At 37.8% G+C, this 26227-nt stretch overlaps 1 protein-coding gene across 5 annotated transcripts in view; it reads right to left on the minus strand.

The window, feature by feature from the left end:
• Window positions 1-135: 135 nt before the first annotated feature.
• NCF4 (neutrophil cytosolic factor 4) overlaps window positions 136-26227 on the minus strand; it is a 36696-nt gene continuing 10604 nt past the window's right edge. For 2 of the 5 annotated variants that reach the window (XM_048048230.2, XM_048048229.2), the window contains 10 exons: window positions 25030-25107; window positions 10992-11076; window positions 9502-9655; window positions 9138-9208; window positions 8183-8310; window positions 7138-7195; window positions 5401-5499; window positions 4513-4643; window positions 4354-4419; window positions 2343-3593 (listed from right to left, as the gene is read on the minus strand). In XM_048048230.2, the coding sequence (XP_047904187.2) occupies window positions 3350-3593; window positions 4354-4419; window positions 4513-4643; window positions 5401-5499; window positions 7138-7195; window positions 8183-8310; window positions 9138-9208; window positions 9502-9655; window positions 10992-11076; window positions 25030-25064 (1071 nt within the window). In that variant the 5' untranslated portion in view covers window positions 25065-25107 and the 3' untranslated portion in view covers window positions 2343-3349. Of the gene's footprint in view, window positions 1292-2342; window positions 3594-4353; window positions 4420-4512; window positions 4644-5400; window positions 5500-7137; window positions 7196-8182; window positions 8311-9137; window positions 9209-9501; window positions 9656-10991; window positions 11077-12815; window positions 13477-25029; window positions 25108-26227 lie in introns of those variants that run through there. The other 3 variants (XM_066996675.1, XM_048048231.2, XM_013181072.3) reach the window with 3 other exon arrangements.

The following is a 26227-nucleotide window of genomic DNA, read 5'->3' on the forward strand; positions in this document are numbered from 1 at the left end:
GAGGCAGGAAATTGGAAGATTGACTGAAACAGAAAGGAGAAAGAATAGCAAATATTTCCCTGTTTTTTACTCCAGTGTTGTTTCTTGCTTTATTGTGGTCTAGACAATCTTCAAGGCTGGGACTATTTTGTAGTTTTTGTTTGTATGCATATATATAATTGGAAGGGGGGAGACTACCTTTATCTCTGTAATCTCCTAATTTGAGCAATATTTTAAAACCCTTTAAGTTTTACTGATTTCAACAATCAATATGTGATTATAATTTTATAGTACATAGAGGAAACAAAAGAAAACTGGTGAGAAGAGTTGATCTGAAGTTATCCTATATCCAAAGCAGCTATACTGTTTTAAAACCAGCTTCAAAGCTTAAACCAGTAGCCTTCAATTATAAATTCTATATGAAAGTTAGATAGCCCTAAGGGAAAGTCCTGCACCTGGGGATAAACAGCCTGAGGAACCAGTACATGCTGGGGGCCACTCAACTGGAAAGCAGCTCTGCAGAAAAGGAGCTGGGGATCCTGGTAGACACCAAGTTGAACATGACCCAGCAACATGCCCCTGCAGCTAAGAAGGCTCATGGTACTCTTGGCTGCATTAGGCAAAATATCACCAGCAGGTCAAAAGAGGTGATCCTCTGCTCTGCTCAGCATTGTTGAAGCCACACCTGGTGTATGCATCCAGTTTTGGGCTCCCTAGAACTTCTCTAAATCCCCATACTAGAACTTCTCTAAATCCCCATATTACCAACCAAAACCATTGTTAGCACAGTTAGCCTCTCACAAAAACTACATCAATATACAAGGGGGAAAAAAAAAAAAAAAGAGTATTTCATGAATAAGGAAAGCATTTATGGAGCAAGAAGGAGAATCTGGGTGTACCTGAGGAAACCATGTGTCATTGGGACTATCAGGAGGTGTGCATATAAAACCTGTAAACAAGGGGCTGAATATATGAATTTACTGGATGAGCAGAATTTACTTTTCATTACAGTATAAAGGCAGACAAGAATTCTCCTGCTTGGACTTTAAAAGGCTAGTAAGTTTATATTTTTTCTTCCTCCTTTTTTCCCAGCAAAGATTTTCGTTCCCTTTCCTTCCTCACCCAAGCAGCTCCTCCATCTTACAAGAGACTTGCTAAGCTGCTGGTTCCATCAGAGGATCTAGTTGTCAGTGGAAATCTTCAGATGATAGTTGCTCTGTTGAACTCCAGGAAGAGGTACCAGGCGATCCTGCACACCAGAAGCTTTGCATGCATATGTGCCAGTTAGGTTTCGGATGTACAGTGAGGTCTCCTGCATATCACATGATGCAAGATTACTAACATTATTATCGTATTATTATCACATTGTTATCATATGTATAGACATATCACGTGTATCAATATATCATTCCATCTCCATCCTAAAACATATTGCTAAAATGCTTTTAAAGTGGGAAGTTACATTTTATAACATTTAAGTAAAATAATGTCCATTAAAACCTTCCATCATTGGAAAAAAGAAGACAACCTATGTCTCTCATGAGTATACATTATCTAGCTTTGAAATTTAATATGTGGATTCTTCAGGCGGAACCTTCGTCCCTGGAAAACAGATGTGTCCTGCAGCACGTTACAACTCTTTGGAGGAGCATTTTCTTATTCAAGTCTGTACAGTATTGGTATACTGCTAAAACTATGCACTTAATGAAATGTCAAGTCAGAAATGATTTATGGATCCTGGTATAGTAAATTATATGCTTATTTGTAAATATAAATTACTTCCATTTTTACTAACACAAATATATGCATGAATACAGGACTACAGATAATAGAAAATTAAAGATTATGTATAATAAGTAAGTTTATGCATATATATCAGGAAGAATAATAAAAAGAAAGGAAAAAAAAAACAAGCTTAAGGGATAAGTCACCTTAAATACTTCTGTTGTCGTTGAAGATTTTGTTACCTGACAGCATTACAGGTAACATCTAAGAAAAGGAGAAAACATAATTTTGACAGTTTTTGGAGGGGTAGGTTGATTATTCATATATGGTTAGGTAACTGTTTACCAGTACTTCCAGATAATTACCGGTCTTACCTTTTGTCTGTACAAATTATAAGAGCAATTCAAGGTCAAACATTTCTTTTAGAAGTGCAATTTAATACCACCGAAACTAACAGATTAATCCAAAGCAAAATATTTGAAAACCCTTTTTAACTTCTTATTTTTTACTGATTATATCTATACAGGATGGTATCCTTTTACACCATGACTGCATGGTGTTTTTAAAATAGAGTATTTTAGGTTTCATACAATTTACATAACATATACATAATTTGTAATTCTAACAAGCAGAGGTAATTTGTTCAAAAAAAAATGTTTTAATTGCATGACCATTAAAGAAAAGGTGGGAAGACTTTTTTTTTTCTTTCAGTAATGAACCCCTGCTTAAGAAAAGCTGAATAAGTAACATTTGAACTCTTCTTCCAAATTCTCTCTCTTTCAAGGAAAAAAACAAACACATGAATTATTTCACATACACCCCCAAAAAACCACTCTAATGAAAACTGATAAAATAAACACATACACAACTTTATTTATTGAAGAATTCAACACAGTAATTTCTTGTTCATTCTGTTTTGCAGTGAGGTGTTAGAAAGCAGAAGAAGAGAGACAGAGAATAAATTACTATTTGGATAGGAATCACAGAAATTATCCCAAAATGTGGAAACAAATAGACTGTACAGTTACAAGAAGTCTGTAAGTAGCACTGCAAGTGAACTAGATTTGATTCACCGAATTCAAAATATTGGCCAGTGAAAGAAGAAGGCAAAAGTGGGCTGTAATTTCTTCACTGAAATAAAAAGTTTTCTTGATGCCTCCAGAACAAACTCTGGCTGTCCAGTCAGACTCTCATGGGACAGAAATAATTACTGCATTCATTAGCAATGGCACAAAAATATTCATACCAGCAAGTGAAGAGAAAGTGATGGTGGTCTAGAGAAGAAAAAAAAAAAAAAAAAAACTTATGAAGACATTCTAGGCAAGGAATTAGCTCTGGGAACAAGGATGGAGATTAGAGCAGGTCTTGGGGCTCAGGACACTAAACCTCTATGGCTGGCTAACACTGACTTGCTTTGTGAACATGTCCAGTGATTTTACTTCTCTATTCCTCACTTTCTTTGGTCTTTATATACCTGTCTTTATTACAGAAGAGTGCTAAACAGACCAAGAAGCTAAATACAGATTTTAGTCTGAAAGATAATATACTACTGTTACTCTTTTCAAGCTCACTTCAAAGTCTTGCTAAAGGAAACTGTCTGCTGAGAAGAATTACTGAAGGACAATGTAGCTACCTGCAGGAACTTCTACTCTACAGCACTCATGTTGCTCTTAACTGTGTGAATAGCACCCATTCCTGGACTTGTGTTGTAGACGCTGAAGTCATCTTTGTGAGTGATGTGCAACTTCCAAGGGAAGATATGCTTCTCAGAGGGCTTTCTCCTGCTCTGAGACACCATGAGCTCAACGTCCTGATCAGAGAGCAGCCGGATCAGATCACCATCAAGGTCCCGGTAATTCAGAACAATGTCATCTTGGTCAAACTCCCGCCTGGTAGAAGAAAAATTGATTGATCCCAAAATCAAGGAATGCCTGGGAGGTGTTGCCTGATGAACAATATACTGGCAATCTAATTAATTCTGCTAAAAGTCACATTAAGCCTTGGGTGTTTTGGCATTCTTGATACAGCTAGTACTAGAAATCATACAGCTGCATTCATGCTGTGTTGTATTTAAGCTAAGAAGCCTGTCAGAACCATCGTCAGTAACTCCATACACATAGCGTAATTACTCTGTATGATAAAATCCCCATATATATAAGTTCACTATAGTTACTCCCCAATTTTGCCTACTTATGGTTGCATTTTTTGAGGGGAGAGTAAGTTAAGGAATGGAAAAATATTGACACAGGTGTTCTATTACTAATATTTGATGTTCTAACATCTTGATGTTCAACACTAGCTTAATCTAATTCAACACTAGTTTAATGGGTGTTATAAGATGCTGTCCTGCATCCTGAAGAAGTATATTAGACAAAAGATCATTGCTTGGGAGCATGGTTCTGGTCTTAGAACAAGAAATAGAAATTTCTACCCAGCACAACTGAGTTGGAAGTATGTAGCATACGGTACTTGCTGACAATCCCACACGGCTCTTGGCCAAGACAAATTACAAATTCTTTAGAACACTTCAAAAGTGTTTCACATTCAAAACAGGGTGATGGCCAAGTAGAACGTACAAAAGCTAGGGCTGGAAGGAACTTGACAAATGTTTAAATTATATTAAATATAGAACTACCTGCTTGCACTTACCTTATCAATTCATCAAGATCGTTGAATAATGGAATGCTGCTCAGGTCCTCTTCCACTGAGATATCCCTGTAACAAGAACAAATCTAATCATTGCATATCATGAATAGAGAACTATTGGCATCTCTTCAGCAGTAACCTGGAAGACTATTTTATTATTACCTGATAGTGCTTACTGTCTCATCATGGTAATAACAGCGCACTTTATTCACTGTGTCTTCCTGCTGTGGTAAATCTTTTATGATTTTCACAAAAGCACATGGGAAAATCCCAGTGGTATCATTAACTGTTCCCTGGAAAGACAGGAAGGGTTGGAATGAAGAATGCCACACCATTTTGGCCACAAATTATACGTTCTGGAATTCAATTAATTTCCATGGAAACAACAGTATTTTTATTTATTTATTTTTGCTATATGCAAGAATATAAATTAGGCTATGGAAGTGACCTGATGCCACCTCCATAGAAAGATTATACAATTATGTAGCCAAATAAATACAAGGCATAGGAGTGAAACTGTGTGTAAAAAATGAAAGTCAGATGGTTACTAAGAAAGGCTGTGGTCTGTGAGCAAGCAGAGATATCATATCAGCAAACACACAGTATGTTTTCCTCATCCTTTTTCAGAACACTGCTGCATTTCTTATGCTCTCTGTAATCGGGCTGACGTGTGTTGTGGTATGAAGCATGAAGTATACAGCAACTCATCCTGAGGCAAGAAACCAATTAATCACTGAAATGGAGTTTCCATCTCCTTTCTGAGGCTTTTTTTTTGTGTTCTAATCACTTCTAAAGAATTCAAAAACATTCCAGTGCAAGCAAATGCAAAAGAAAACTGAAGTCTAACAGGCTGGAAGTTTGTAAGCTAAAACCATCATGGAATGAAACAATTTCAAATTTGGAGTCAAGGATTTATTCCTGACAGTGACATCTGATTGTGATACAGTCTCCTCTTGAAAGAAGGAGAAATATCCCAAGGACTAGGATAGCCCTTCCTGCTCATGTATTTCAAGGTATGTAAATAATTCAGTACCGCTATCACAGTCTTACCTCCAACCAGTCTTTGTTTACTCTGCTGAGAAGATAGATCAAGTCTCCCTTCTTAAAGCTAAGCTCTAGTTGATTGGTTCCAGAAAAATCAAATAGTGCCTATGGAAAGCAGCAACACAAATTATTAATTCATAGAATTATAAATGTGAATCTTTCTTTCAATTCTGTTCTTGAGATGCACAGAGTATAAACCAGCAAGATAGTATGCACTTTGTCATCACAGAGTTATTTCTGGGGCAAGGTCATATATATGACTGGAGTCTACAGTTCTCACAGTTTCTTCTCCTACTCAGCACACACAAAATTGCTTTGTGGGGGTAGTGAAAGCAATAGGATAAGCATGGCTCTGAAAGGGCTACACCTAGTAGTGGCAAGACATAGAGCACCAGAGAAATAAAGACATTGAAAACATGTAAGAGAAAGTAAGCCAAGAGGGCTGAAGACAATTGGCACCTTGAAAACATGACAACTTGAACTCCTGAGAATCGAAAAAGTATGTATTATTTCTGGTTGCAGTGTTACAGCTTTCTGATTTGCTGCAAAATGTCACAAAGAGCCGTAAGTCTTAGAACTGGTGTGTCCTAATTCAAGAGTAACTAACCGTTCTTTTTACATCTAGTGTTCAGGCCTGTGTGCTGAACTGAGTGCTTTGAGGAAGTCTGGGAAACTCATGTGTAGTTAAAATGGAACTTAGATGCCCCCTTCAGGAAAATAAATAAATAAATAAATATTAATAATAATAAAATGGAGGTAAGCACATACTACCACCTTAACAAGATGTTCTTGAAAAATTAAAATTGCTGAGTTATCAAAAACACACATTCACCCCATTGTCCATCAAGAACACAGCAGCCATTTAAATGCTCTTATAAAAGCAAAAACAAAAAGCTGTTCCTTATTATTCTGTGTTGAGATGGCTGTTTTGGTCTTGTCAATATCAAATTTCAGAGCCTAGTAAGGCTCTCTTTACAGTTCTCCTAGTAAAAAAAAAAAACAAAACAGCTATCATGCTAGTAGTTCATATGTCTATTTAATAGCCCTTTCAAAAACCTTTCTTTCGTCTACTGAAAAGTTTTGGTGGGTAGATTAAATATTAACAAAAGAATACATAAAACCCAAGAGATACACCTGATCCAAGAGCTGCTATCATCAGTGTAAAAACAAAACAACATCAAGGCAAATGCATGTTGTTTATTAACCTTACATGAAAATGTCACGTGTTCCAGAAAGTGAGTCTACGCTCAGACAAGTGTAGTGGTTACAAGGCAGTTCCACATGCTTAATAAAAATACAATTTACAGCAAAAGACAGGGTTATAGGCACTTTTCAGTAAAACCCTTATGTTACAGAAATTACTAAGATGCCTCATCTGCAGAGCTTTAATACATATGCTAAAGTCAATGAGACTGAAGCTTCTGCTTGCTTTAAATTCAGTTTATGGGTATCACTATGTGCATGTGGACCATTTGGCAGTGAGTTGTACGTCTTTCAATTTTGAACCTACTGTCAATCTGACTTCACAATGGACCTCCTTCTTATTCATTTAAGGAGGAACAGAACACTTCCTTCCATCCCTTATTTAATTCCATATTGTGAAAGACAATTGGTTTCCTGTGCAGATTTCACTTTCCCTTCCTTCCCCAAGCTCTAATTAGAAAAGACATCTTGATCAAAGAGATACCAGAGCAAAACAGAATTTTCTCTCCTCTCCTGTGACAGGTTGTGCAGAGTACTCACCTCAGCCCGAGGAGTTGCCACCCGGTCCAAAACAGGCAGTTCGGGTGAAATGCTTTTACTGAAGACAAAGGAGACAACACGGAGGTATATTTGTCTTTCTAGTCATCAGAAATACTACATGATCAGTACAGCATTCACGTTTTCATTATATACAAGGCAGGCAAGCCGCAGATCACTGGAGGATCACTGCATGAGTGTGTGCAGCATTGAAGTAAATAGATATAGATGCAACAGCATTGCCCTAGTTCTCTGTTTCAGTGCAGAGCAGCAGCAATCTGATGATGTCTGCTGCTGAGAACAGATGCAATTTTCAATACAGCCAGTATGCCTCTTCCACAGCATTGCTCAGTCCCTTTACTCTACCTTCTGGGCAATTCTGTTTCTAGCATTTATGGCACTCTGTTCAAAATCTGCCATCACATATACATCCAGGAATGCACACACACATGCAGGTTTTGCACAGCTTGTGATAAGTGAAAAGGAATCATGTCCATCTTTGATGTGCTGAAAGGAGAGTTAATTTCTCTGAAGGGTAATGAAGTAAAATATCTGCTTAGCAAAGAGGTGCCAGTGCTGGTATGTAGGATAGGCCCCTGTTTAGACAAAGGATAGGAACAAATTAAATATTCAGTTTCATTTAGTGTCTGAAACATCTCATTGATTCAGTGCCAAAACTCATGTTGACTTTAGTGGTGCAAGCCCGTGTCCTTAAATTTGGCCTGTATATTCTTCAGATTATAACAGATATTACCATTCAAGGATTATCAACAGATAGAGTTAAAGAGCATTTTTTTAAAAAAGCAGTCTACAATTTCTCAATTTTGAATTTTCCTTTTGATGCAAATACCAGCTATGCTTTAAAAATTTTAGATTTTCGTAAGCAAGAAATAGCATATTTTCACTCTCCCCCAGAGATGCTCATATTAGGATTTCATGGATTCACTCAGGAAACACAGTGGTGATTGTCAGCTCTCTTTTCGCACAAAACTGGACAGCATCTCTTACATCAAGCAATGCTGAAAAAAAAAACACGTCAATCGCTTACACACGGCGTGTCCGTGGGCGAAGCCGTCTCAGTCTTCTAGGCACCTGTTCACTATCAAAATCTGAGTGGTAGAAGAACAGCCGTACCTCTTCATCCATCAACACCCAAGCGGGTAGGCAGAGTAGGTTCTGTGCCAAGAGCAAGTAGGAAACAGAGTAATAACAGTGGGAAAGATCAATTCTCTATTTATTTACAAGTACCAAATATGCATCTCTGACCTACAGGATCATGAAGGATATTCATTACTGCCAGAAATCTCCCTCCTCTCCCTTCTCACTCAGCAGGACAAGGCTGAACAGCTGACAGTTTCTCCTGTTTACTCTTGGAGTTGGCCAATGTATCGCTTCACTCTTTGTGCGCCTGATTTACTGCAGGAGTAAATTATTCCTGGCGTTTCCCTTCAGAACATGAATGACTGTGGAAAGAGGGCAGCCTTAAGTACTGGAAGACTTGACCTTTGCTTCATACCATTACTGATTTAACATCAGGGTTTCAGTTAACCTGCACACAAAAAATTTCTCTCCTTGATGTTGCTGGCTGTCTTCACCGGGGAGCAGGTATATTCAGAAGTCCATCCCGCTTTACTAGTCTCCTACGTGCACTTGCCAAACTCCGTATTCCACGCTTACTTAACCCCGTATTCATGCAACATTCTAAGATTCACCATTTCCTCATACATCTTGGTTTTGTTTGTTTGTAAGGCTATCTATCCAGATATGAAGGCAAGGAGTCAGCGTTTGTGAACGCTGTACTCCAGCAGATCCCTACAGTCTGAACAATCTGGCGACTAGGACTGCAGATTGTCCCACAGTGCAGACACTGTGTCTTCCAGAAAAATGGTACAGAGAGAAGCAGATACCCAGGGCTACATCAGTAATGTGTCTCTCAGCTGATTGCAAGGGGTAGTTTTCTACAGTGCTCAGTGCAATCTCTACCCCCAGGAAGGAAGCTTTACCTTCATGTAGACATTTAGGATAGGAATCCTGTTCTCTGCAATTTCTTTTTTGGCCCCAACATAAACCTTCCCTAGAAAACATTAAACCAGTGAAAGTTATTAAAGAAAAAATAAGAGGCTGTCACAGAAATGAAGCAATCAAAAGAAAGTAGGATCTCCAAGAAAATAGGTATTATCTGAAGGATTTTAGCGTTCTAAATGAATTTTACCACATGTGAAGCTTGACTTCTCCACCTTCCACTGCTGGGAACTAATTCCTGTCACAGCTAGAAATCCTGTGTACTTCCATACAATGCACTCCTCTTAAGGACGGCCTGGGACTGACAAAGCTACTAATCACACAGATTTGGTACTTGCAGCTTACCTGGCAATATGGGGAGTGTGCAGGTAAAAGGGCTGTTTTTGCTCTCTGCCCCATATCTCTCCTCTAGTTTGGTGTGCAGGGCATAGAACTGACGATAGCGTCGGAAAATCAGGTATCTGCCACCACTTTTAATCTTTACTTCAATGACAAACAACTGAAACAGAGAAGGGGGACTCAGGCTGACATTCAGACTTATAAATACTTACAAGAAAAAAATGAGGCATACACTAGGCAGTGCTCCAGTGGTGGGAATGTTATTTTAGGGGCAACATGAAAAGCAATGCTTCAGTTAAGCATCTGCACAGTCAAGTACTAGAAAATAACAAGTTAGCACCAGACAGTGTGGTATATGTATGGGTCCAGCTTTCCCATGGATCATGTCCCTGTGGCTGCTTTCTATCACCTGATCTTAAAAGAAAACCTGGAATGACTAGATGTTACTTCGTGCTTACATACCTTCCCTCAGAGAGGAGCAAAACGTATTAAGGAGGTAAATATAAATACTGCCATTTGAAATAGAATGAAGACACTAAAGAATTAAAGCCAATATTTTGTATAGTAGGATGCTTTGAACATCCATATCTATAGACAAAAGTCTAAATGAGCTGATTTTCAGACAAGAAAGCATTCATACTTCTCTTTGACTTTTAAGTACACAATTTTAGAAATTATGGTCAATGTAATCTGACCAAAAGTAAAACCATATTAATAATAATAAAAATAAAAAAAAAAACTTAGTCATTTCACTTCTAATGATCTCCCTCCAACTCTGATAGTATTTGTTATCTCTCACCAAAATTGTTTTGCCCTAAAGTAGCCCCTGATTTCCAGGCACTGAACTCTTATTCATGTTGCAGCCATATCCTTTGGAAACATAAAGGCAGAGTAACAAAACTTCGCTACATTCCAAAATAAAACCTGCATACTTCAGTGGGAAGCTTTTATGAGCAAAGTCTCCAGCAAAAGAAGCATAGTCTGTAGAAGCTGGACTGAGCTGGGTTCATCCAAAGCCCCTCTTCAGAAAATCTCATATTGCTTTTCCCTTCTATTCCCTTCCTGTGTGCTTTTAGATGACTCATTGTAAGATCTAAATATGATATCAAAGACACACTACCTTTTGTGGAAATGGCAACATCCTAACTTGACAGTACCATAGAAAAATTAAGCTACCCTCTTTGAATTCCCTTTCCCACTCTCTTCACCAAGCTTATAGCACTCTAACAGGAAATAAATCAGAAGTTAGTTAAGAATTTAGAAACCAAGCAATATTAGAGGAAACCTCTGTCAGGTTTCACCAAGTAAAATAAATGTTTAGACTAAGTTTGTGATAGACTAACCTCCATTTCTGAAAAGTTAAGCACTGAGAAGCTTTCAGCATGGAACTACTCGTTACAAAAAGCAGCTACACCAATTTAACTGCATCTTGCTTTCCACAACCAAACCAGTTACAGATGAGAGCATATAAAGGCAAGATAAGTCTCCTTTCTTACATAATAATTAGTAAAGCCTTTCTTTTCTTCTATATCTGCAATATTGGCTGAAACAGGTACATCATCTGGAAGCTGGTCAAAATCACTGTGAAGCAAAACCAAAAGATTTAAGTTACTCATACTGTTAGCCTTTGGAGATATCTATGCCATACATAACAAAGATTAGGTGGCAACATCACGTTTCTAGTGTCAAAACCAAGAGAAACCCATGGTGTCCTTCTCTTCCTTTGTGGGATGCTGAGTTCTGTAAATTCAGCACAAGTCAGCAACCTTTGTGGGAACTCAATGAGCCTGAAAAACAGCCCTACTGCTGCTGGGCTTGCTAGAGTAGCAGGACTACAAAACAAAAGTTTGAGCTGGTAAGCCTTTCCTGATATATGTGATCAACCATTTATGCATTCTTAATCCTTCCTACAGCATCTAGTAGGCTTACAATTACAACTTGGTAGTACTATTTCTTATTCTTAAGAAGCTTTTTATATACCGTGATTTATGCTGTTACTATTACTGTATTACATTAGGGAATAGGAAACAGATCTGAGAAAAGAGCTTGTTGTGTTACATGCTGTAGAAACTGACAGCATAAAGGCAATTCGTACAAATGTTATATTTTATGTGTAAAATGCATACGATGTAGTTTGTAAATATAAAATAAGAAACAACAGAAGGATAAACACAAACAGAAAAAAGCAAAGAAACAAAGATATAATATTGTTCTATATCATAACTAATGGTTCCTGCACCAGCTGTCAAAATGTTGCCAAGTTTTCTTGTAAACTTCACAGTAAGGTAGACCTTAAAGTTGTTTTGGAGAAAGAAGGAATAGCCTAGCAAATATTTACAAGTAGACTTTCCAGCCACAACAGATAACCTGAAAGAAGCACAAAGATACAAGTTTGAAAACATCAAAAGTGCATGGAGGAACACATGAAAGTGGACAGTGTTAGAATGAGCTTTTCAGATTCTTAAAAGTGAATATGAACAGGTTGCATTTGAAGGAAAAGAGAAGGGAGGATCCCTGAAGGAACACCAAAAGAGAAGCCATATGACCAGGCTCTCACATTTCTTGTCTGTATTGTCCATGCAATAAAACAGCATGGATTGGCAGATGCGTTTTCCTCAGGGACCTCCTCCTTGGCACAATATCTTTGACAAACAGAAGACATTCACCTTTGCTTCAATCTTATGTCATGTTAGAGTGCTACTTATATTAACATTCAAGTAAAAAGGATCAAGAATAAGACAGAGAGAAAAAGAAACTGCAAAAAGGATCCACTAAGGAATGCCAAGCTGAAGTAATGTTACATTTTTATGATCCTACAAAAAAAACACAGCAGTTGGCTTAATTTATTCTGCTATAAGAATATCCCAAGCAGGGGTTTCCACGAAGTGTAGCCTATCAGAAGGGCTGAAGTAATGATGTAAAGTCTTGCAATCACTTGTTCTAGGAGGAGAATAGCATGAATCAGCACCACCCACAATACCCTAAATACCACCACTTACTGTGAAGTGGGATGTGGTTATGGAGATCAAGAAATACAACTAGTCATATCACAAACACTGATAACAAACAAAAAAAAAAAGCGAGAGGGAATCTGTTGGCAGCTATAGAGGACAACGACTCACTATTGTCCTACGTGGTGAATATTGCCCAGAAAAGATGAAAGAAAATCCACTCCAACTTAACAAATGTTCTGCTCCACGCTAAGAAACCTAATAGTCTGGAAGCTATGATAAGAAGCAGCCTGTTAGAACCATCAAAATTAAATGCACAGATCGTAGCAGTTACATGGAGGCTTGTGGGAGGAGGGACAGACATATTACCTCTTTTCTCGCAGCTGTCGGGGAAGAGACATGCTTTTCAGCTTCCTAAATCCAGATGGCTAAGCTCTGTTCCTCTGCTTCTTAGGCAGTTCTTGACTGAATGGGATGAGCCTGGTCAAAGCATTTCTCCCTGTGTGAATCAAGACTCCTCTGCAAGGCCTCAGAGATCTTTTTTTCCGATGTTTCAGTGTCAGTTTCTTCTGTACTTCCCCACCCCCAAGAAATTGAGGAAGTACTAAAAAAAAAAGTCATAAAGAAAGGCTGTTTTGTGATGTCTGTCATGTATCGAAACTGCCACAGTTGAGAAACCAAAAGTCCAACAAAAAGCAGAAACTGTGAGCCATTGTCTGCCCCTGCAGAGAAATATTTGCCTCCAGAAAGCCAGTATGAGTGGACTCATCAAATTCTGTTTACCCCAGCTGTAATGACTCCAAATACACATCTACACTAACAATGCTTGTAAGCTAGGATGAATACCTCTGATCCCTTCTTAAGCCTTTGTGATTCCCAAGGATCCTCCCTTCCATGGACCAAAAGCCAGGAGTTGGAGCTAAAGAATAAATTTTCATTAGGGAACAGAAAGGATGGTCAGGAAATTCAACATTGTCAATCACATGGATACCAGGAAACCAGGTACAGGAGGTTAGGAAGTTAGTTCTGAAGGATGTAACAGTACAAGTAAAACATGAGTCCTTCAAAGAGCAGAGATCTTCTCAGTTTCATATGCTCCAAACAATCCACATTTGCCACCCCCAAAGACAAGGTGGCTCACCCAAGGAGAATCCTAACTGCTCTGCCCTGTACTCAAAGGGTAGTGATATAGCACTTGTGTAACATCAGTTGAAAGTCTTTCAAGAAGAATATAAAAGGAATAAAGTGACAAGGAAACCATCATTTCCTAACACTGCGGATAAGTTGCAGCATATCTCATCCACTTTAGTCAAAAAGCTGTCATGTGCAGTATCTTTGTCTCCACATTTCCGTCTTTAACTCTCTTCCGTTTTCATGTTTGGTACATGTTTCATTCCTTCTAATCCTTCTGCTGTCAAGCACCAAAAAAAAAATCTTATCTGAATGGAGCAAAAGTCAACCAGCATCCTTCACCATAAAATTCTATTGACAATTGTAATCATCAGACTTAAGAGTAAACTTCATTTTACTGCATTTTAATGAAGTAAATTCTTCACCCATCTTTTTCCTGTGGAGAATGGAAGGCATTACAGAATTTGAGAGGGAGTACAGTGTCTCTTGATCAAAGAGAACAGAAGTCACAAAATTCTGTACTGTATTTTCTGAGTGATTTGCTACTCTGTGCTATCCATGAAGATTTAGCAGAGTAGTTTTAAGATGGTGATGTTTTATATAAGTATCTCCCTAGATCTTCACACTCCGCTGTGTTTTTCATTTTCTTGATGAGGCCTGCTAAATGGTCAGTTCTCATGTAACCTGAAGGCAGACTCATTATTCTCTTTCCTTTGCCTTGAATGAGTGTGACCATAACAAAGTTTTCTAACTGCAATCTTCTTGCTTTCTCTTGACATTCGGAAAGAAATAATAAAAGATCATCTTCACCAGAACTCTTAATCACAAGATCAGTATATATGAACTCATTAAAATTCAGAGGGGCCCTCCTGGTGTGCAAAAAGATTATGGAAGGCACAAGAACCAGGTAAACTTTAACAGAAGAGCAAAAGGTGGGAGTGATGCTTTTAAGATCACTATTCGTATTAGATGGATATCATAGTTTTGACAAGAAAATCATAAAAAGGATATCCTAATCTTTTCAAATCTCTTGGAAGATAACCTAGATATGATGCAGATACATCTGTTAAGAGACAGTGCAAAAATACTTTCCCAGTGTTTATTTCTCTTTCCAAGACATGGTTTTCAAAGAACAGGTTGATAGACAACCTCATAGATAAATTGTCTATGCAACTGCTTTGCTGTAGGCTGAGTAAAAGACATAAATTGATTGAAGTTCTTCGATCGCACTTCTGTTTACTAGAGATTGTAACCAGTAATAACACTGTTCTGATAGAATAATGGTAAACTTGCTGTGAAAGTTCCTGATTCTGCAAATATTTTCTTGTTCTGAACTAAAACATGTCAAAGATCTTGTTTTCTGAACAAAAGGCAGATTACCACCTCAGAAGACTGGATAGCTGATTTATCCATGTGTAAGAGAAAATAGGCATCCAGGTGCAAGAAATACTAATTAATTAATTAATTATGGGAGACTACTAAGAAAATCCTCAAATGACTGAATTACGAGCTTGTGCTGACATAATTACATATTTTTTCCCAGTTCAGCACCTACTATATTATTTTGGCTGTGCATGCCTGTGAACTGTGGAATTGTGGTCTTCTGTCTGATGTACATGTTGTTAGAATATAATTCTATAAGGATACATAAACACCTTGGAAGTCCAAGTTTATTACCTATAACCAAACACCCAGAACAAACATGGAATATGGGGAGGTAGTTCCAAATCACTAAAGATACATGAACCACTAATCAAAGGAACATAATAAAATTCCTCAGCTGAATCAATTCTGATGACAGCAATACATACCACGTCTACTAGAGCAGCAGCTACTGTATAATTTTGACTGTGCACACCACTAAGCTCTAGAAAAATAACTTCTGTCTGATGTACCCATTCCTAGAAAAGTACTGCATAATTACATTCAATCACTAGTCACAGAGTGAATTTGTTAAGTAACTGAATAAAATGAACAAGAATAATATTGCTAAAAGATGTCTGGTCTCATCACGTAATAATCTGTAAATGAAAGTATATTGCACTTAACACTGCAAGGGAGCTGAATATCAAACAGAAACACAAGCAGCAGAGTTGGCTTGCACAACACTTTCATTAACCTACTGTTTTCAGAGGATATGTGGAATATTTGTTTCTGTAGTACATGCAGCATTAGCTGTTGAATGTCTTTTCTTCTGTGGTTGCCTAATGCTGAGCTGTAACTGATCACACTGATTTGGGAAAAAGTGATTTGGAGTTATATTCCGTTTTCCATTCATATTACACACCTATACAGATTTTGCTTTTATGTCTACCATCAGCTTTACAGAAGGCTTCGATATACATTCACAATATTTTCAAATACAGTCATGCTTAAACTCCATATCATGTTAGCACATTAATATTGAATTATGTCTCTGCAAAACTTTTTAATAAAAGTTACATAAAATAAGCTACTCATGTCTGCCTTGTAATTGTCAATGTTCTTTTGCAGGTAGTGTTACAAAATCCTTAAGAGATAGCTGGTACAGTGGCAAGTAACAAGATTCTCTTTCTTGAGTATATGCTTTGAAGACAGATGAAAACAAACCCATCATAAACCAAACCAAACCAAACAAAAATGTTGTTGAAGTTGTCCTATCTTTCTGAACTTGAAAAGAAACAAAGAGATGATAAGTTGATCTGATTGTTTTTATATTCTTCACCAGGTAATGGCTCAAACCATATTAGCTGAGTGCACAGATACTCTCCCTGTCACACTTTGAGTTGGGAGGGGAAAAAAAGCACGGGATTATGGATAAGTAGAACTTCGAAAATTTGCCTTGATTTAAAGCTGGATGCAGTTTCTGTGACTGCTTGTTAGGGGTGAAAAGTAACTGGTAGGAATTTGCAGAAAAGGACTATGATCATGCGCTGCTGACATAAACACAACTACACAATCTATCCTGAACTGAAAAAAAATTTAAAGGTCAGCATCTACCACTCTTCCCTGACAGTGAATGTAATCATGTCATTTATATAATAAATTAGTACTCAACATGAATGGGTTTTGCAGAGCCAAAAACTAAAGAAACAGTAGCCTTCTTTTTAAACTGAATTTTCCTTGGAATATCAAATTAAATCCTACAACTAAATCTCTTCTTTGCACCTTAATTGTTTGAATAAAACCACTCATGAAGGAATGAGTATTTCAAGACAAAAAAAGAACCCCCCCAAAATGAGGTTTTTGTTTAGTCTTTCTCAGCTACTTGCACTCAACATTATCATTCTTGGTGTTGTTAGTTCAGAGTGCTATAGCCAGATCTTCACGGCTTTTCTTATGCAGAGCAGTATCACACGCAATATTGTGGTCTTCCTCTCTATGGAAAACAACTCTGCCTTTACTATAAATATTTAAAAAGATGCAACATTTCTCTTGGATATAGCATGACCACTTGAAATAAAAAGAATTTGAGTAAGTCTTACCATAACAATAGTAATTTCTTGATGAGCAATGGGGTTTTTTGCTCTTGCAGAGCTCAGTTGGATACTCATGCCCAAGACTAGGATAAGTTAGAGAAATGGAAGCTCGGAGAGAGCAACAGAACATTTCTTTAACCAGCTAGCATATGATTTCCAGGATAAAAGAGGCAAAGAAGGAAAAAAGAGGGCAGACACTGTCACTGCTACTGTGTATGATAGTTGTGAGCTGGAGGTGGACCAATATAGAATAGCTAACTACCAGCTTCAAAGCCTGGTAACCAGCTATTGCAGACACAGAAGCAGAATGGCTCCATTTGAGAACCTCTTAGAGAATTGTATGCCTACAACCATTCCTCCAAAACCCTAAAACATATTTCCAAGTGCACAGCAGCAGTGACCCTTTGTGGCAGGAGATTCTCTGTGGTTTAGACTCCTAATCTCTAGATAGTCAGAAATCTGTCAGTCACAGTTATTGCTATTCAAGGCAAAGAAAATTCTGCTTCATCTGTTTCACAGGTTCAAAGACCTGTCAAAATTACTCAAACTTTTTTTTCACTGAACTTTCCCAAATCTCAAAACAGGGTTAGGATTTGCTAAAATTTGTGCAGAGCGACATTCAAACCATCCTACACTGTTCCTAATAATTTCCCCATCCATTTGATGAAATCCTGTGAACAAATTCCTCTGACTTAATTTAGAAACCTTAGATAAGTGCTTTTAGTTAAGTGGAAGTTCTCTGAATAGACAATGAAGAGAGACCAGCACCTCTGGTCAGTAAATCAGACCTCAAGTGGGCCAACTCCACCTCTAAAGGTTTTATCTGTCTCCTTGGACTATACATGAATCATAAAGTAGCTACATTCCTGATTTGGTCACCTCAGGTTCCTAAGGCTAGGAATATAAAACTGTGCCTTACTATGGACCTAGTTATTACTGGTATAGAGGTGCCTTCCCATTAGGGACTCAGTTATATTTGGATATGCACTTTTACACTGGTATAATTGTCTTTACCCTAGGGGAGTTGTACTACTTTAGCAACACTGATATAGTCAAGGAAGCACAATTTTCTGGTGCAGACATATCCAGTTTGCTTATTACAGAGAGTTTAAGGCTCATTTACTAATGATTCATAAACTGGGACAATATCCCCTAATAAAACTGGGGGTGCAAGGGGATTAGAGATTAAGATAGAAAGGCGAGTGGAAAATGTAGAGGAAATAAACATCAGAATGCTGTGAATTTCAAAGTTCTGCTCTGCCAGTATTCCTCATAGTGTACACTTACAGCCTGCCTCACCTGCTGCCTCACCTGCTGCCATTAACTCAGCCTTTATTCCTTGAAAGATAAACCTGCAGACTGGGTCCAGCAGTAACTGTACAAATAAGTAATCTGATCGCAAACCAGCTGCCAGTCTGTCCATTTCTAGTGCGAAGTTTGTGTGCCTCACACCTCAACAGGCAGAAACCTGCCATGTAACATAAAGCTGGGTCTAAATAAGAGAGCTCTCAATTAACTATGTTCAGGTCAGCCACTGGCATGCTATGTGATTCCTTAATTCCTCAACATTGCCATCTGCAAAATGGGATTGACAATATAACTTTTTTTTTTTTATTTTTTAATAGGGAGATAGTGAGGAAAGAAAAAGGCTCAATAGAGCAATAACTCTCTGGGAAAGTCAGGTGAAAAGTGATAAATTACATATATCATCCTTAGCAACCCACCTGCACTCAAAATCGCCTACAGTTCAAATCGAAAATATAAGAAAATAAAAATATGCTGGTAATGTATGCTCTGATGCCAGGCCTTAGAACTTATTCCCAATCCATTACAAAAGAATGCAGTTGCTAAACTATCACATATCTTAAACAGCAGAAGCCAATGGGCCTGCCCTACTACTGAAAAGGAGAACAAGAAAATTAAATGAAGAATAGCTTTCTGTCCAAGAATGCTATCTAATCTGGGAATGCATCACCCTAGTTGTGGATTGCTTCAATAATTTGAGGCCAACAAAAGTAATGGGGGACTTCGAAGCTGTGATCACACAGTGATGTATCTTATTATATTCCCTGTCCACACATAATCCTGCTCTTTCCTGCACCACAGGAAGGCACATATGAGGCTGTGCTGCAAAATACATCAGCTGACTGATCCAGCTGTTAAAACTCTTTTTAAACCACAGAACAATTTCCAAGCCCAGCTCACAGTACAGACATCAATATAGAGAACAAATGGGGAAGGATGCATCAAACCAGCATTGCTGCCAGATAACTCTGTCTTATGAAAACACATTCTGACTACAGAGTGAATGTGTATGTGTACATGTACATCTCCAAACAATCAGGCAAGTGTACACTTATGTCTCTTGGCAATTCATCTCTACATACAGATGGCAATGCAGTCTCCAACACATGTGCTTCAGGGCAACCTAGGACTGGCACAGCAAGGATTTTCCTGTTTTTATGATGTAAGGAAGGAGCCAAAACACACCCTTAGCTGTGACCTTTTCTGTAATAGTTTTTTCTGAATGACATATCTGCTACTAAGTTAGTATCTGAAGAATCCAGCCCTTGAATAGCTGTGTCTCTCCGCTATAGTGCCTTTGCCCTCTCTGCCAGTCCTTTACTTAATTTTCCAGACTTCACTACAAACAGCTTGTGGAATCCACTATAAAATTTGAATGTAATGCCACCACAGAGTGTTTCTCACTGGGAATCAGACCACAGAAGCGTGGAAAAGAGGGCAGAAAACTGTATGTCAATAATACATCTTCATGAGTAAAGAGGGATTTCCTTGTGAAAAGACACAAAGAAGACATTTTGAGATAAAAGGAGAAAGAGCAAGCGGGAAAAAGGATGAAAAAAATTCAAACTATCTTATTATTAAGACATAAAATACAATTCCTATCTAAACAATTTTATTCCAAGCTAGCTGGTTAGGACACCCTCAGATAAGTCTGCTGCAACCCAGTCAGAAGTGGAGGGGGATTGACGTCCTGTTCCAGTTCGTTCCGTTCCACCTCTCGCCTCTGAGTTCTGCTGAATGTGACATTTTTCCCTGGCGCCTAATACACAGAACTTTGCTGCTAATTTTATGCACAGAGCTCTCATGCTGTGTAATTTGAGGCCAGAGTCTCCTCCAACAGCCTGCCAGCCAGAGTACGCACCCTCCAACATTCTTTCTGCTGCAGAGAAATGGGGAAAGGCAGGTGGAAATGAGCCAAACAAGCAACAAGCTTCTAAACTTCTCAGAGGTGTTTAGCTGATTTTTGGCTCTCAGATCTACCAGGGATCTTTCTTCAGCTCTCCCTGTGCTGTTTGTCAACAGTCTAGTCCAGTGGATCTGACAGCAGTTACAAAGATTCACTGAACTCAGGGCTCTCACTTCTCCCCTTTTTTCCCATATTAGATTCTGTCTGGCTGCTGTAATACTAAATCAGGCTGCTGGCCGCAAGGCTGTTTTAATATTACAGTGATACAGAATAAGAAGTGATTACTGTAAGATCATAATGAAGGTTTTGAAAGTGAAGATGGTATCTCTTTTTCTGCACCTTAGTTGATATCTCTGCATCTCAAAGACAAATTCTCTACTATACAAGGTTCTAACAAAATGAGAATGGTCAAATAACCTTTAAAGCCTGGCCTGATCATACTCAAAAGGGGATTGTACTGGATGTGTTCCCATTAACTGACTAGAAAATCTTCTGTGCCAGATACCCCGTCATGCTTCCCTTCCAGCTAGATGGACCAACTTTTGCTGAAGCTTTTTAGTGGAATCATCACCTCCCACAGTAGAGAAAGTATTGAATTAGATACATTTTCAATACTACTTACTTCTACCCTGGTGCTGACAATGCCAGAAGGAGAATACCCCATACCACTGTCTTCTCCCAACTCCATTTTTTCTTTCTCTTGACTGTATCAACCAATAGACACGTATGGGAACTACACGTTAAAATGAACAAAGAAACTAAAGAACTAAACAAACAAACAAAAAGCCACCTTTGATAACAGAGTTATATCAATAACTTAACTGAAAACACTTTATGCCAGAACAAAATAAACTTCTTTGGATGGCATGATATCATCCTCACGAATGCTTCTTTTGGTATAATTACATTGAACAGCAGTATTAACTACAGACCTGATCTTAAGAAGGGAAAAAAAAAATATCTCAGACCTGTACAGCAGATCTGCACAGCAAGTACTATTATGGCCCAGAGATCTAGCCCTAGCTGAGATTAAATAAAATCTTTCTTGAGAATTTTAGTAGAGTTATTTACTGGTGTTCAGCTGCAATAGAACATAATGAGCTTTGGTGTCCAGACAATTTTCTTTGCAGTTCATCTCAGCATGAAATATGTGCCTACGTAGAGAGAACAAAGGAGGAAAGACCAGGAAGAGAAACATAGTCCTTTATTCCGTATCTAGGATGTGAGATAAACAAAAGATAAGGCAAAGAAGTAATCTAATTCCTTATATTATTCTAGTATAGCTGTCATGTTCACTGAAGAAAAAGAAGAAAGATACAGGCAATGGAAAGGGGGCAGAAAGAGGAACATAAATTAGTAAAGGGAATAAATTGGGATGTGTAAGAACAACCAAAGGTAAGGAAGGATCGGGAAGAATCCATCCCTCCTTTGAAGACATGCATTGCATTTCCAAACTTGACCCACATGTGTCTGACTATCTAATTTATGAGAGGCATGAAGCTGACCAGCCAGCAGGCTGACCATAAATTACTTCTCTTAGATAAGACAGGATGATTTACATTAGGAGAGAGGAAGAGAAAACTAAGGAATAAGAACCATGCCCCTTGCCCTCCTTGTTTGGCCGCTGCCTGAGATATACTCGGTTGGCCTCTACAAATCTACAGGTATCCTGAGGTGATTATACTTCTTGCCAAGATCTGTCTGTTATAAAAACTAATAGATCAGAGCCTTTTTCTACTGCCTGACAGCATGGATGCACGGAGCAACTACACTTTCAGCTCCATGTTACCAGCAATTTTGCTGACCAGGCTTTACTCAAGTCCTTTCATTTTCCCCTTCTTTCATATACCTTTCTTGCTTATCTTATTTCTTTCCATATATGCACCTTTTTTTTTCTTGTTTTATTTTATTATTCTCTGTATAGAAGGTGTATTGAGAGACCTAGCAGGCATCAGAACTCCAATCTGCATGGTCTGCTGCAGACACAGTGCAAGACCATCCCTGACCCAAAGAGAGACTCTAAAAACAGTTTTGAATTATGTTCTCATTCTGTTGCTTTTGATCTGCTTGTTGCCATTCTTCTTACTGTTCTCCATTTTGATTTCTGACATTTTCTTTATATACCTTACTGGAGAAAGACTATTTTAAGAGGAGTACTGTTAGAGAAAAAGAATCATTATGAGGGCATTTGGCTAGCTGACAAAAAAGGATTTGCCAGGACCAGGGGATGTTAAAGGCAGCTGCATGGACTGTACCTGTAGGAAATGCCTGCACTTGTGTTTGTTTGGTTTAGCATTTTCCTGAGGTATTAAGATCTATATCTTGTTTCCTACCTGACTTTTGATTAAAGTACTTTTTTGCAGTATCCACTTGATATACTGGAGGGCAGGGCTGCCATTCAAATGGACCTTGGCAAGCTAGAGAAATAGGCCAACAGTAAAATCATGAAATTCAGCAAATGTAAAGTTCTGCACCTAGGTTAGAAGGAGTGTGGGGATGGGTTGGCTAAGTAGCCAAAATGGGACCTGAAAGGTCCTGATGGAGAACAAGCTGAACATGAGTAGGTCATGGGAAATTAATTTTCTTCTCTAGTAAAAGCTTATAGTGCTCTCCTGGAATACTATTGCTAGTTTTCAAGCCCCCAGAACAAGAGAAATATTGACAACCTGGATAGAAAGCTGCTTGAAACTGGAGGAGGAGGGGAAGACAGCCACCACGAAAATGAATAGTGACTAAACTTACGCGCTGCACAAGCACTAGACCTGCACTAGTCTCATTAGCAATAAATGTAGTTCTTCAGTTATTCTTTTGTCTTAGAAGTTTGGTTCCCATTTCTTTGTTCTTGTTAGTGCTGAGACCTTTAGAGCTTAAGATACTTACTTTTATTAAAAGATACTTACTTTTATTAAAAAATAAAATAATTTATATAAACTTAGTATGCCTGTCTATATATCTGGCATGATGGAAAAAAGGATAAAGAAAAATGTATACAACTCGAAACTGAACTCTTACAGCCATTGACTAGCAACCAATCAGAAAGGCTGCAGAGTTTTACAAATATAAGTGGTTCAGACAACAAGAATCAGATAAGGTTAACACTTTCACCACATAACTAAATAAGTCTAATTAGTATTTCAGAGACCTCATTTAAAAATCGGGTATAATTTTGTTCTCAGCTGCAGAACCCACTGTTCACATGTTTGAATGGCAGACATAATACTTACCAGTCCACCTATGTCACAATGTAACTATACTAAGAGTTTATGAACATCAGAAAATTTTACACGGAAAAATATTTAGTTTCTCCCACTCTTAAATTTCTCTCTTGATTCCTCAAAGCAGACCTGTAATCCTGCTCTGGATACTTTCTTTCCAATAGTTCCTTAATCCATATGTTGTAGAAAAAAAATGAATTCAGAATGCATTTGCCTGCTTTGGCAATATAGTTCACATACTTACTCCTTCTGATGATTGTCTTATGCTTCAAAGCCTACCAGATTTAGCTAGGCTAACACCAGATACTCTACTTTTACATATAATCCTTTTTCAAATCTCAATAAACTCTTTGTTGAAATAATAGCCATCCAGCTGCTAAACCCACAAGATAATTAAACATTGTGTGAAGGGACATTTCTTTTTTCAGCAGATTTAATTTTTATCAAATGATTACTCCATCTTAATTTAAATAATAATTATTCAAATACTTTTTTTTTTTAACCTTTTCTCACCTAAGTCCTTTCCTGGGCCCTAGGACAATGGAACAACTTGAAATGTAACTGATATAGCAAAAGAAGTGGGGAAAGGCAAGAAATGGTTACTGAAGGTTCTCATTTAGGCCCTAGATCTGGCTTCAGAGGGACTATTCATAGTTAAAAAGTAAAACATATGCATAAGGTTGAGCAAGATCGTAGTGTCTTTGGCACAAGAATTATTTCTTGCTATGAGATATGTAAGTGCAATACTTACGAAAGGCCCTAGTTACAGCTGAATCTACAAAAACTGACGCAGTATAAAAACAAATGAGAAAGAAGCATCTAGGAAAAGAAACTTCTGGCCTTTTATAATAAATCTATTCTTCAAATAAATATCTGACTGAGTTTTCTTGGATTGATTTAGTCTGAGTCTGCATTTTTGACTGTATGTGTAAAATTTTGGTCAAAACATCTACTTTACTATCCACAGTGTTACGATGAGGTAGTCATGGTTAAGAATTCACGTTTGAATTAATGCTGCCACACAAGTGCAAAGACCTTATCTTAAACATGACAGTCTACACAAAAGACGTAACAGGCAAAAGAAGTTAAAAACAGCTTTTTTTTTTTCCACTTTTTTTTTTCTTTTTTTCCTGGAGTAACAAATTATCTAGAACTACAGAAGAATATTTGCTACATGCAATTGATCCAATCAGGATATCCCTTGGCTTTGCAAAAGAAACAACGCTCTTAAATATTTACACCTTTGGATTTCTTCCTCCAAGCATCTGTATCTGCAAAAATCCCTTCTCTCCTTAAAATGAACTACTTATTTCTGTAAGCTGTTACTGTATGGTGTGCCACCATTTTAAGGGAGACTCTTAGCAGATGTTTTTGTTTTGCTTTCTCATCCTCAGGCTCCTTTTAAGGAGCTATTAGACTTTTAGGTTCCCTAATCCCCCAACTAAATTTATCAGCAGTTGATTGCAGCCAAGAGTTAAGCTAAATTAAACTTTGAAATCTCTGTACAATGTATCAGATGCACTTCTGGTAGGGGAGGTGGAGTAGAAAGCTCCAAATGTTCTACTTACGAAGAGACATGAGAACCATGTTTTTCTCTCATCATTTCTCGAAGCTTCCTCAGATTTGTCAAGATCACCACAATTTCCCTGATTTTATAAAAGCAAGAAATGAATTACTGAAACAACTTGTCATTTACCTCTGTATCATGTGTGTGCATGTTACACGTGCCTAATTTTTTGCAGATGTACACATTTTCCTCTACAAGTGTGTACATCATATTTCAAAAAGGTATGTGTACACGCTTAGGTTAAGGCTGCATGCATGCTTGAGACATTTGTTACAACCCACACACGTGCCAAACATGTATTTATCTATGTGTGTGTGTTTATGTATCTGTTCCCCAGTCCTTGTCCTCACCCAATCAATCATTCCCTTGCTTGTTCTCTTACTCACACTCTTAAGTATTTATCAGAACCGATACCCCGCCTGCTCTCTTTCCTGCTCTTATGATGAATAGTAAAATACAGTCTTAAATACTTTGCATGTCAACATCAATACTTGGTTAGTTTTCATGACAAGACATCACATTCCCCTATTATTGCAGAACTTTTCACTTCTATGGTACCTCCATGAGAAGTGGGATTATTAAGTATCCTTACAAGAACAAAATCCAACAAAACATAGAAAAGGACAAAAGGACTTACTCTTTCTAAGAAAATAAAAAAGTATATAGAAAAAAATTGAATCCTTAAGAGGAATTGGCATAAGACAGTGATTTTTCACCTGTAAGACTAATTGTGATCTAAACTATCAGTAATTTTCATAAGTCACCAATATCTAACAAGAGATCAGTACCAACATAGACTGACAGTCTCAATCAAATTCATAACAAAGTGTTCCTCTCTCCACAAAGTAATTATTCAGTGCTACTAATTGATCCCTATCTCACTGCAATTTCTGTAAAAATCTCTAGAAGTCTAGAAGAGAGGCCTGGTCAAATCTCCACTAAAAATACCAAAAAGAGTTCCAGTGACAACCGTGAAAGACGGCTCAGGTCCAAAAAAGAAATTTGAATAGATACTACAGCTCTTTAGATGTAAAAGCAATTCTTGCACACCAGGTAACAATATACTGATTCAATAAAGACAAACTTCATATCCAAAAACTTCATAGCCTTTACGCTGAGGACACATCAATGATTTGTTTCCAAAATCATTTGTCTATCATTTTCACCAGCTTTTTTTTTTTCAGCAGAGAAAGTGTGTG

Source organism: Anser cygnoides, chromosome 1 (genome assembly GCF_040182565.1).
Source record: "Anser cygnoides isolate HZ-2024a breed goose chromosome 1, Taihu_goose_T2T_genome, whole genome shotgun sequence".
Lineage (NCBI taxonomy): Eukaryota > Metazoa > Chordata > Aves > Anseriformes > Anatidae > Anser > Anser cygnoides.